This window comes from Onychomys torridus, chromosome 6 (assembly GCF_903995425.1).
Source record: "Onychomys torridus chromosome 6, mOncTor1.1, whole genome shotgun sequence".
Lineage (NCBI taxonomy): Eukaryota > Metazoa > Chordata > Mammalia > Rodentia > Cricetidae > Onychomys > Onychomys torridus.
The window spans coordinates 122048130-122062003 of NC_050448.1; the positions used below are offsets into that span (position 1 = coordinate 122048130).

General features: G+C 37.8%; 1 protein-coding gene across 4 annotated transcripts in view; it reads right to left on the reverse strand.

The window, feature by feature from the left end:
• Positions 1 to 13874, reverse strand: part of Prkacb (protein kinase cAMP-activated catalytic subunit beta) — a 92575-nt gene that overhangs the window by 21630 nt on the left and 57071 nt on the right. For all 4 annotated transcript variants that reach the window (XM_036189959.1, XM_036189960.1, XM_036189962.1 and 1 more), the window contains 5 exons: positions 9868 to 9929; positions 7913 to 8041; positions 3669 to 3767; positions 2608 to 2690; positions 62 to 188 (listed from right to left, as the gene is read on the reverse strand). In XM_036189959.1, the coding sequence (XP_036045852.1) occupies positions 62 to 188; positions 2608 to 2690; positions 3669 to 3767; positions 7913 to 8041; positions 9868 to 9929 (500 nt within the window). The remainder of the gene's footprint in view (positions 1 to 61; positions 189 to 2607; positions 2691 to 3668; positions 3768 to 7912; positions 8042 to 9867; positions 9930 to 13874) is intronic.

The following is a 13874-nucleotide window of genomic DNA, read 5'->3' on the forward strand; positions in this document are numbered from 1 at the left end:
ACGTGTGAAGCTGTTTTCCAGTGCTTCCCAAATATGCACATGCAATCTATTCAAATCCTACCTGGATGTAACCCTGGTGGTCAATTAAGAGGTTTTCAGGCTTGAGATCTCTGTAGATGAGGTCAAGGGAATGGAGGTACTCGAACGTTAGCACAATCTGAGCTGCATAGAAACGAGCATGGGGTTCACTGGAAAAGAGAAAAATCATGGTTTTCTGTAAAATGATAATGAATGCTCACGAAATGCTACCAATGCTAGTAGATTGTTTGCTAAATGTGAATGGAGTGGAGGCATTTGGGGTGAGGTGTTTTTCACTGAAATGTTGGTGAAGAACTCATCATTTTACAAATATCTATTGCCTACAAATAACATTGCTGTACATTTATGGGACATACTTCCTTTATATAATTGTAAATACAGGATACACTCAGATATTACTTCATACTGAGGAAAATATAACCTTAAAATGGTCATCTTAATTGCAAATCATCACTGCCCACATGGAGTTGGTGATACCATTATAATCACAGCTGGCCTGAAGAGCAAATGTGCCCATTCCACAGTCTATACGAGTCACCACTACAGTTACCCACTCATAGGCATCATTTACTTTCTCAGACATTTCAAGGGCCTAAAGAATTTCATTATAGCCAGGTGGTGGTGTTGCATGCCTTTAATGCCAGCACTCAGGAGGCAGAGCCAGGCAGATCTCTATGAGTTCAAGGCCAGCCTGGTCTACAGAGTGAGATCCAGGACAGGCACCAAAACTACACAGAGAAACCCTGTCTCACAAAACCAAAACCAAAACAAACAAACAAAAAAGAATTTCATTATATAGAATCTCCTAATTGTATTCATCTAAAGATGAAAATTGTCTCACCTATTCTGAAGCAGTTCCTGCTACAAAAATGGCCGACATACACTTACCAGAGAAAAGGCATAACCCAAAAGTACAGAGAAAGAGGAGCACACACAGTCACATCTGGAAATCCATAGGCAATCTTGTCAAGTGAATTTCCAGATCTTGTACTAGGTATGTTTATAGTCACATACATACAATCTGTATGTTTGTAAAAACCAGGTAAGGTTCTTATACATAGGCCATGTATCTACAAACTGCTCTAACTTTGACAAATTCATGTAATTTTCATGCTACAATCTTAGTATTATTTGAAAATGGTGTATCAATGTCTAATCTCAATTTCTAGTTACTTTCTAGTACATTCATTGAATGTTTGCTAATTTGCTTGACTTTAACAACTTTCAAATTTGTGTCTTTAATGAACAACCTCAACTATTAATATGATTTTCCTCAATGGACGGCCAGAACCAAAACTATGTAGGAGGGCTTTGACACAACTGTGGGAGTTCAGGAAAGATAACATCCCACTGAATTATTTCAATCAACTTGCTTTCTTTACAGCATTATGTGGGGCGTTAAAGAAAGAGATGTGGGTAGCTGCAGTCCAGAAAAGGAAGCAATGTGTTTGAGGACAGGACTGGGTAAGACATTTTTGTGCAAGCATGGGATATGTACAGGGGAACATGAGGACTCTGGGCCTACTTAGGGGGAGAGGAAAGAGATGAAACAGGAAGTAAAAGGAAATGATCAAAAACAAATAGAAGCCACTTTTCATTACACAGTCTCTATACATATTAGGTTCACCTTACATTAAAGGTCAATAAATGAAACCTTGGCCTAGGCCTCAGGCAACTCAAAGAATGGCTGCCTATCTGTTATTCTCTTGTGATAACCCAACTCTATGATCATCCTATTATGAGTCATCAGTCCAAGGGGAACTCACACTTAAGGTTTTAACTGAATTCTGAATACTGAGTGAAACTAGTTACGGTCTTAATTTTAGATTCCTTTCAGAAGGATTACTAGCGTATACTAGTAGCTATGAGCCTTGTACACTACCAGAAAAGCTGTGTTAGTAATAACTTAGTACATGGAAAACCTCTTAAATTGTGTATATATTTAAGAAACTCAACATAAAAAAGCTTTAATTATATTATAAAAGACTTTATAATATATCAGGATGCAACATTCATTCATTTATCTATCTATCTATCTATCTATTTATTTATTTATGTTTTTTGAGACAGGATTTCTCTGTGTAGCCCTGGCCGTCCTGAAACTCACTCTGTAGACTAGGCTGGCCCCTAACTCATAGAGATTCATCTGCCTCTGTATCCTGAATGCCTTATCACTATTATTTTTACATCTCCTTCCTCATATTCACGTTTATTCAAATTTCTACCATAAATGATATTGTTATTAAATAATTAAATCACATAGCATATATTGTTAATATGTCTCAAATACAATTATGTTCAATACATGCTGATATTTTAAAATTTAACATTTGTACTTTATTGGAAATTCTTCAAACCATCTCACAATACTTACCAGTGGTAGAATATTTAAATTGGCTTCATAGTGTTCTCATTTGGTTTTAAAGCTCATATATAGATGGCTTCCTATTGTTTCTACCTAATACTTTCTATGGATAAAATAGGGGTTAATGAGATCAAGTGTATTCTGATTTAAAGTAAACATAAGCAAGTGAAGACTCAAGGAAAGAAGACAGGAGCAGCAGTTACCTGAACCTTCCAATTCTTCTTAGATGAGAAAACATTTCACCCCCAGGGACATATTCCATAACCATGTATAAATTAGAATTATCCTATGAACAAATAACAAATAAGTACCAATTGTAAAATCTGGGTAAAAAACATTTTGAGATGACAACATCATTAAATTAGAAAGGGCAAAGTCAAATCCATTGACAGATCAAAAAATTGAGGGGAAAGATACTAAATAAATAATGCTCTGGCTTTTCCACACCCATCTCTACTCCCTTAGTATTCCAGTCATGAGGAAGCCCAAGACTTGGTCTGTTCCTGCTCTTGCAGGGACATTTACCAACTGAACAATGGACTACTGTAGCAATGACAGACTAGCAAAGCACATGCAAAGGAATAACAAAGTTAAAAAACAATTTGGAAAAGCTAATAAGAATATTGACATCTTACATTTGCAAGATGGATGGCTTTAATATTTTAAGTATATAGGGCTTTATTAGATTTATAGAACAAAAGACTAAGCAAACCCAAAATGCTGCCTGTGATTCAGCAGTGCAGAGATGTCAAGCTATCCATTATTCTAAAGAACCAAGGAGGCTTGGATTTTAAGGATCAACCTTTCCACTTTATCTGACTCATAAGCACGCACAGAGGCTGCCCTCCCTGTTGCAACATAACAACAGCAAAAAACCAAACCCACAAAAGTCCAGAATACACATTACTAGGTGAAGAAAAACATCCAGGTCGTAACGGAGAAGGGTTTCAGCGATGTAGCAAGTGTGTTCAGTATCTTCATTTGAATTGAGTGTAAGGCTGACTAGTAAGATGTTTGTTTCTGCATCACTGTAACATCTGTTTTTGCTGCCTTCCCATGAAAAATCCCAGAGGTCATCACCTCCCTACCGCCCCATGCCCCAAAGCTCACGGACAAGGGCTACTACAAAATGTCTAGTGCCATTTCTTTCTGTTCATTTTCATTGTCCAGTTTTACCATTTAACTAGAATTCTATTACAGTTTCATATGTCAGAAGGCACATATTTGATTGAAAATATCTTCCTTGGACAGCAGTGCAACTAACCTTAAAAGAATACTCCAGTCGGACAAGAAACGGAAACTCCACTGCCTGCAGTATTCGTTTCTCATTCAATGTATGCTCTATCTGCTTCAGCTTAACCACCTACAAGTGAAAACAGATAGACTTTAGTGTATTCAAACAATTATAAAAGCTCTTATCATTTTAAAGAAAAAGTCTTCCATATAATAATTATAATGGATAAGCAGAATTACTAGACTTCAATAAACAAATTCATCAACCAGGTTGATAAGAGTCAAACATTTACAGCCTAACAGAGAATTCTAGCCTTGGTCTTCAGAAGGTCAGTGTTCCAGCTGCAGTGATGCATGTCCGTTATCCCAATATTAAGACTAGCATAGCCGGGCGGTGGTGGTGCGTATCTTTAATCCCAGCACTGGGGAGGCAGAGGCAGGTGGATCTCTGTGAGTTTGAGGCCAGCCTGGTCTCCAAAGTGAGTTCCATGAAAGGTACAAAGCCACACAGAGAAACCCTGTCTCTAAAACGAAACAAAAAACAAAAAACAAAACAAAACAAAAAAAGACTAGCATAAGTTCAAGGCTAGCCTAGGTTACACAGTGAGATACTACTGCCCCTCCCCCAAAAAGTCAGCTATTAATCAAGTTAAGAAACAAAAGTTAAATGGGAACGAAAATAGACCTGTAAGACTGCTTTCAAAGTTACTATGTGAAAATATTTGCTGCTAATGACATGATCAAATCACTTATCATCTCAGTCAGTAGCAGGAAATTAAAGATGAAGGAAAAGTAAAAACTGCAAAAGTGACAGTGAGCAAAAGAAGATAAGCTGTTCAAACTGTACTTGAAGAAACAGAGTTAAAATCTAGAAATTCAATTTACATCGCCATAGATCAGAATATGGCAAAAATATGATCTTTATAACCAACACTACTTGGGATTCATCAAACACTCCAAACTGGCCATACAGCAGATGGTCTTAGGGAGGTGGACAGAATGAATGTGTACATCAGTGGCAGGGGACTTCTTCCTGGGCAGAGGTCTACTACCATGGTGAGGCAGCCACAGACATCAGTTGCCTGGACTTGAAGAAGAGGGTACTGACACCACACAGAGACTGACACCCTATGTAAGAATGGGAATGAACACTACTGAGTGAAGAATAACTGACTGGGAATCACAAGATCTGTGTTCCAGCCTAGACCTTCAAGTAGCTTTGGCCTTTGTGGAATGATATTTCAACTCTTTAAAGTCCATACAATGAAGCCGTTTGGTATTGCTGTTCACGTATTAACTAGTTATAGAATCAGGTAGTGCATAATTATCACAATAAATCACATCCTATCTTCAGAATTCATATAAAATTTATATTTACTGTTACTATGTGTGTTAGCTTAAATACACTGGTGGAAAAGCACTGGCAGTCACGAGCTGGCTCTCTCAAGTAAGACATTAGAGGAGTCAGTAATGAAGGAGACAGGCTGTAGAGCCGTACAGCCCTCACCCCCGGAATCACTGTATCCTTTTCATTGTCAGCTTCAAGCCAGAGACGCAGGTATAGACCATGTATGGGCAGCATGAGGAAAGACTAAATTCTGACAGGTTAGGAAGGAGGAGGGACAGGCTAGGCTCTGTCTTCATGTCAAAACCTTCCAGATGAGTCAGAGTGAAGCTATGGGACAGTAAGAAAGCTGTGGTCAGAGGAAGAACCGCAGAAGTGGAAGTCTGGCGTCACGGAAATCATGGTGCTACTATAAAGACTGGCTAACGTTAACCGAGCATCACAGAAGGGACTGAAAGAAAAGATCCCGGAGACAAGATGTGTTTTGAAGGGAAAATTAATAAGGAATAAGGCACAGGCTCAGAAATCAGATAAACCTTGGCCAACACACCAGCTTAACTTACTAGTTGCCAGACACTGGAGGAACTGAGATGGTCAGCTTAAGGGGGAGTTGTGAAGACTCACTGGCACAACAGGTGCATAGCTGTTACTTGTGTGTACATGTGCATATACATATATTTGCACATGTGTATGTATGTGTTTGCCTGGGCTCATGTTTATATATATCCTAGCAATATTTGATACACTGTAGTAATGTGATCTCTTTAATTTCTGTATTGATTCCCCCTGCCTTGTACACTAAGACTGGAGAAGCTAAGCTTACCTGACTGAATGATTTGTATGAACTTACTGACAAAAAGAGTTATTATGGTCTGTTATTTTATTACTTACCTCAAGCAAATTAAACAAAAAAAAATCAGAATATAACATTTTTCATCCCAATTTATGTCAACACCCAGTATTCTGCAGTAATAGAAAGTACATCAAACTCTAATTTATTCTTCTGTGAAATATCCATTACCATGACTTATCCATGAGGTAGCCACCTTGGTAATTTACTTAACAGATTTCTGGAAGCTAAAAATGTCTTTCCAAATATTTTAAGATGGTAAATATCACCATCTTCTCAATATTTTTGAAGTAAAGAACTTCATAAGTTCTTCAGAAAGATGACATCATCTTAGAAGCCATCCTGACAGCATTTAATAGGCATTGTAATGGCAGGTTCACACATACAAGATGAAACCAAAGCCTCTTGTCTTTTCATTGCCAGCACGAGCAGGTGAGTTGCTAACCCCCTTTGAGAACCATTAATCATCTACTGAATGAAGACACAAATTAAATCATGTGGAAAAGCTCCATACTCAGACCGTACAGCACAGGAACAGAAAGCCTGAGAAAGAGTTGAGGGTGGTGGATAAGAACATATGTGGAGAAAATCTGAAAGAACCAATGGGGGTGGGTTGGAAGGTAAGTGAGAGAGTGAGTGAGCCAGAGCCCAGGGACAAGGAGTCCTTAAAGATCATGGAGAAACAAAATGAAACAGGAAAGAAACAAAAGGAAGACCCACGGAAGTAGGGCAGGGTCAGGAGAGTGGGATTTTCAGACACTTGAGGCATGGCCATGTTAGGAGGAAAGGCTATCCCAGTCACACGCTCAAAAAAAAAAAAAGCCAAATAAGGGGAGCAGAGTCCACTGGAGTTGGTGATTTGGTTATTGGACTAGTGACCCTTGGCAGAAACAGGCAGTAAGAGCAGTGAGAGGCAGGGGATGGATAAGGAACAGTGAAACGTGGGGTTGGAATCAATAGAAAGTGAGTTAGTGAAACCATTGCTTCAAGAAGAATGGTTGGAAAACCCGTGAATGAAGGCAGCTGCCAAAGATGTTCAAATAAATGTATGTATTAGTATCTTTAATTTTAGAGGCACTTAAGCCTCTTATTTTGTGTGAAAGAGTAATCTGGTTTCCAGTAAAATGAAAGATAGAACAGCCTGATGCTATGGTGCCCAAAGTGTGGTTATTTAACATTTAAAATATGGCTAATCGAAATGTAAAATAACAGATTTTGAAGACTCAGTATGAACCACAATAATTTTATATTTGTTAAGCACTAAACACTGGACTATTATAAATAAATCAGACTTCAAAATTAATTTCAACTACTTTTTATTTCTTAAACTGTGGCTATTAGGTAATGTAGAGTTACAAGTCCAGCTTCTGTATTAGGAGCCTATTAAGAGCAAGTTACCTTGCCACACCTGTCTCCTGGCAATATAGTCGCACAGGACAGTTACTCCATCCTGTCTGTCCCCTGCTACTGCCTCTCGATGCTCACACCAGTTTCCTACCTGGATCCCAGGAGACCAAGAAGCCAGTCCCTGTCAGCTAACAACTAAAGAACATGGAGCAATATCTACCCATGTCTTCCCTTAAATTGTTAGTGATTGCTAGCAAACAAAAAATGCTTACTATTTAATGTACTAAATACTTCAGATACCCTGGTTTATTCTATTGAGATAGAAACAATTAAAAGTTGTTTTATACAGAACATAGGCTTTATAGTTTTTCCATGCCTTAAGTGATATTTTACATTGACCAAACCCAGTCATGTCAAGCATGGAAGTTTCTGCTATAAATTAAAATGGGACATGAACTGAAGTCATGACATTTCTGTTCCTCTGTCTGTGGATGCAGTGTAAGAGGTGCTTGCTCCGCACACATGGAGGTCTCCATTTTGTTAGTGAGCATGATACGCGTTCTCAGTGGACTTAGCAATGGCATGTTCCTATACTAAAGCCTCCAGTGACCACACATCACAGTCACAGGAAGCAACGAAAATGCAAACAGCAAGCTCTGTGCCTCTGTGGTGTCAGCAGCAGCTTCCCCGCTGACTGCTTCACACAAGAGCGACTAGGGCACAGCACGCTCACCTTCTGCTTGTCTAGGATCTTCATGGCATAGTACTGCTCGGTGGCTTTGTGCTTCACCAGCATGACTCTTCCAAAAGAACCCGTTCCAAGAGTTTTTTTCCTTTCAAAATCTTCAAGCCCAGCATTACTCTATACAAGCATAAAAAAATACAATAAACTTTTAAATTAGAAATTCCCACAGGGCTACAATTATTATCACTCAGTGTCATATAATTATAGTGGATAATTTAATTTGTAGCTTATCTATGTGGAAATAACACATATACACACTCTTCATATTTCAGGTTATTCATTCTATATTCTCCTTTGAATAACAAAAGTCCAATAATAAGAGAATAATTTTGTAAAATGGAGTATAAAAATAATGAAGTAAATAAAAGCCTTGACTAAAACATAAATGGTCATATTTCAATTCCACTATGATTTCCTAACACAGCTAATGAACTACTTGTACATCTTAAGAGTTACAAACCCACAGTCAAACAATGTATATGGTCACAGAACACCTGTAAATAGTTGTATAAAATGCAAACTGAGAGATCAGTTTTCATACCTCAGGGAAAGTGGTATTCTTTGTGTCTTTATATATAGTTACAGAATTAGATGTTAGGCCAACAACCAGACATCAGCCACAGAAATAAGAGCCAGTGAACTACAGAGCAGCTGTACAGCTAGATAACAGCCTGAGCTAGATCCACAGAACTAGGCAATATCCTCAGAACTGTGCAGTCCCAGGCTTTCTCCTGATGCGGTAATAACCTAGCATCACCTACATCAGGAAGGAGAGAAGTCTTCATTCCACAAAGAAGCAAAGCTAAAGTCTCAGAACAGTAACCAGATCCTTCTCCTCCTCGAGTAGCTGTTTTGTTACCAGCAAACATGTTTGTCTGACTTTGACTAGTGCATAGAAGCAAAGAATTAGAGGCATCAATCCATGAAATTTGTTGCTGCCACAATAAAACGAAAATTACTAGGAACAAATTATGTGCTAGCAACAAGTAGTAATTGCTGACCCATCTATTTAATAGGTTTCATTATGAAGACACTCATGAAAACCTTGGAAAAATATTTCCAAGGCTTAATCTGCAGTGTTTAGCTTAAGCAAAACCTGATGTGGTATAACTTTTCTACAAGTGACAGATCTGGACAGCTGCAGGAGTGTACCACAGTAATTGAATCTCCACAGTAAAGGAAATGTTGCTTTAGAGATACATCCTAGTTTCTAGTTGCATTATTACATAAGGAAAACAACAGTAAACCTTGCTTATAAAATTGTTGTGACATTGTTCATTTCACATTTGTGGGAACTCAAAGAAGAAAAAGTCTTCATAATTCTGACTGAATTATTGTTGTGGTTTTACATCTAACTTTTTATTTTACTGACACAGGTGGGTTGCAATGGTTAATACAGCCATACTCAATTAGTGGGAACAAACAGTGTTCAACAGGACATTTCTTTATGTTTGATCACTGCTTTTCTTCATATGATAAAAGAATGCCTTCTCCCTTGCCCCCTTTCTAATATTTCATGTGACAACTTGTGTAACTAAAAATTAGTATTTCAGAACATATTGAGCTTCTATCATGCAATTTGGAATTAGTATCATAATTTAACAACAGTCTTGGCATACAGATTGGTGGTAAAGAACTTGCCTAGGATATGTGAGACCCTATGTTCAATTCCCAGGACTGTGCCAAGAAACAAGACAACAACCATCAACCTATCTGCCCTTTAGGGATTCTAGACGAAGTTGGTAGCTTCTTCAACAGAGGTATCTATCTCTAAGATTATCAATTAACATATGACATCACAGCATTAGGATAGAATTTCCACCATAGTATATGCTTACTAATAACACTTAAAAACTAAGCTTTCTGGAGTAGAATAAGTAAGCAAGAATTGTGATTGCATTTAACACAGGTACTGTGAATCACAGAAAACACAGTTTCCTTACCGGGGGAGGGTTCTCCCATTTCCTCAGAAAGTCTTCTTTGGCTTTGGCTAGAAATTCTTTCACTGGAAAAAAAAAAAAAAAAAAAAGAAAATAGATGGTCTTGTAAGAACGCTTGTATCACATTAAAAAGACATATGACATGTGGTTATATGGCTCTATATCCTTATGTGAGCAACTGTAGGACAAGTAAGGACAAGTGTGTCCATCAATGTGATGCACAGGGAGCTACTGAGTGGCTCCAGCTTCTAAGAGCCTCAAATACTACTCTACATAGGGACTACTCTGCTAACTTCAAACCTAATAACACCCATGTCCCAGGAAACGTATCTGAAAGTTGTTTAAAAGATATCAATCCAGGACAAAAAGGTGAGTGTTACTAAGCTGGAAATGGTATTAACGGAGTCTGAAACACAAGCTGAGGATAGTCACATGTCTTGGCCTATGGGTTTCAAGAACAACTGGCTGTGGTGAAGGGCAGTTCCCACTACAGGATCTGTGCTTTACATCTGTGCTCTCTATCAGCAGAGAGCAAAGGAGAAAGCCCAACTAACAGCTACAGGATCCACAAACCCATAAAACCCAAATAATCCAAACTACTTAAAAACTAGCTCTGAACTTGTATCGAAAATAATCTGAATGTTTGATTTAAAATTTACATGAAAATAAAGCCAAACAAAAGCTGGTGTTAACATAATGGTTAATAACAGCTGTATTTGTATAGCACTGTGGTTTATATTGTTAAATTTGTTAACTAAAGATGAGTCATTTCAGAGTATGCCCTGTTTATACACTCCTCCCACAAATCTACTAACAAGGGCTTTTGTTTTTAAAACAAATTTCTATGCTTTAGAAACAAATAATTGTAAACATTTTTTTAAATTTTGATATAGTCTTCTTACGTTTTATGTGAAAAATGAAAATACAATTGGATCGTACAAGATCACTTTACTATTTCTCTTTTGCTCAATGTCGGACTCAATGGAGCAGCAAGGCTAGAGGACAGGACTGAAAGCCAGGGAACAGTAAGATGCGGGGAAGCCTCTAGAAACAATGAATGGGCTGGACTAAAGCCACAGTTATGCTAGACATGGCTGATTAGGTCTATAATCCCAGCATGTGGAAGGCTGAGGCAGGTGCACTGTAGTATGTTCAGACCAGCCAGTATGTATGAGCTACACAGTGAGTCCCAGGCAAATCTAGTCTACAGGGAGAGGACTCTGTCTCAAGCAAATAAACCACAAAACTATCATAACAAAAACCAAAATAAAACAAAACAGATTTAGAATGAGCAGTGGGAACCTGAGGCATCTTGTGGTATGAATTATTCTTTCTCACTTTTTCTATAGCATACATGTGTCCCAGCAAAAACCAAAATGGTGCTTGGCATTCTAACTGTTTTGCCATTTCAATATGATGCTGAAAAGCATCAATAGTAGACAGCTGTTTAAAAAGAACACTGGCTCATGCATTTCTGGGAATATTACTTTTTTAGGTTTTAAGAATTGTATTATACAATATTTCCAAAATACCTATTTTAAAAAATTAGAGAAAATTAACTTTCAAAGTTAGGATCCTTATGTACCACAACAGTATTTACTGTTGCACCTGATTATCAGCATGTGAATTAATACATTCCAGGACTGGAAAAGTCAAGAGGTTTTGGATCCTGGTTTGAGATTTAGCATGATCTTCAGGAAGTGAATATACTGGCTGCCCCTGAAGAGGGGTGGTTTGTTGTGCTCCAGGACTCCAACATGGGCATATAACTGGCAGGTGCTCTCCACTGAGCTTCATCCGAGGCTCAGGAAAGCTGGTTTTATAAGTAAGATTTATTTGTTTATTTTATTTTATTTTTGCATGTAATAGAGATGTCTGCACATGGCCATGACTTGGAAGTGATGGCTGTAAGTTAAATTAAAAACAAAATAAGTTGGAACATACAACTGTGGCTTCTGAGAAACCACACTGGTGATTCTGAAAATATATTTCTAATTTCTTCTGAAAAATATTTTCGTTCTCATTTATATATAGAACTTGTGCAAGTTATGGTGTAAACTCTGCAGACTCCTGCCTGAGTTAGACAGACTGGGGAAAGGAAGGAGACCCTCGAGTGTCCTGCCCCAGCCCCTGTCATGTTACAGTGAGCAGACCTGAAGGTAAACAACACTGATCGGTCGGTCAGCAGAAGTGGGAGTACAGGACAAAGGTCAGAGCTGAAAAACAACTTCTCCTTTCTTGGTGATGAGCTAGGAGAAAGACCTCTGTTGCTACTCAGTATTCTTGTTAATCTGATAATAAAAGTGATTGGAAATATTCCCAATATTCATCAATAGTTTGAGTTCACTGACAAGTCATACTGGAGGAAGCAAACACCACAGAAAAGTTGTGTGGGAAAACCATTATCAATATGTATAATACACATGATTAAAAATAGTAAGTTTCAGTAACATTTTAACATAGAAAGGCATTTCCCGTTGGAATTAGGGATGCATTAATTATAATATCATTAAATAATACCATGAAGAAGACTCTGTTCCTGAAACATGCTTTTATCATATACAATATGTACAAATATGGAATTGCTAGTATGTATGTGCACTATTTATATGCAAAGACAAATATAATCAGCTCTTGATAAAATAGCTGCCATATACATACATATTTATATTACAAACTAAAAATGACAAAAATAAAATATTTTATATCTTTAAACAATAGAAAATCCAGAACATGTATTTGTCATGGATTTTATTATTTTCAGATATGGGTGGATTTAAGTTCTAACTGTTTTTCTATGGGTATTTCCAACATTGCTACATATTAATAGGTAACAAAATGAGAGGTGGGGAGACAGGCAGACTCATACATTGTACCCCATTCAATCCAAAGTGTCATGGAGCACGGACTGTGCGGTTCTCAATCTTCAGCTTCCTTCTGTTCACTATATAATCCACACAGAAACTTAACCATTTGAACCAGTGCGGCAGGCTGATGGTTTGTAGAACCTGGTACATCACAAGACTAGCAGTTCTACCTGTGTGACCACAGGAACCTTCAGCAAAGCTTCAGACAGTCTCTAACAACTACCCTTAGGAAAAACACTTCAGGGAAGGGTTTTCTGCAAGTGTATTTTGTTCTGTATCATTTAATAATGGAGCAAACTAGGTAGAAAAGATAGCACACCTAAACCTCAATTTATTCATTTACAATTTTACTTATTACCCAAATGAAATGATTTTTCTCTTCAATTTTTGTTATCTAGAGTCTATCGTGTTACACTCTAGAAGAGCATACCAAAGGAATCTATATGTTCACCCAGGGTTTGTTCTCATTATTCACCTTTCCAAGGGATGAAGAAAGATGCAATAAGAGACAGGTCTCATGCATTTCCACAAATACAGAAAAATATACTTATTTCTTGTCACTCTTTTTCCCCACACTGATGTTTTTGTACATTTCTTGAAAGCAAGTCTGTAGCTGGAAAATTTCCTGTGTCCCAGCCAGCCGGCGGTCAGGACAAATCTCTTCCACTCGTGTTCCCCAAGCAAACACACAGATGCTTATATCAATTAAAACCGCTCAGCCATTAACTCAGGCTTACTATGGACTAGCCCTTACACTTAAACTCAGCTTATTTTTGTTCATCTATATGTCACCACATGTTCCGTGGCTTTACTTTGTGCCATTACATGCTGCTCCCTGGACTGCAGGCTGGCATCTCCTGACTCAGTCTTCCTCTTCCCAGAATTCTCATCTCCTTGTCCCACCTATACTTCCTGCCTGGCTACTGGCCAATCAGTGTTTTATTTATCAACCAATCAGAGCAACACATTCACAGCATACAGAACATCCCGCAGTACCTCCTCTTTTCTGTCTAATCAAAAAGGCAACGTTTAACTTTAATATAGTAAAATTACCTATAACAAAACATTTATCAAGCAAGAATTAGTTATAATATCTAGTCTATTTATATTTGGCAAAATTAAAGAAAATATTCTATCTATCCT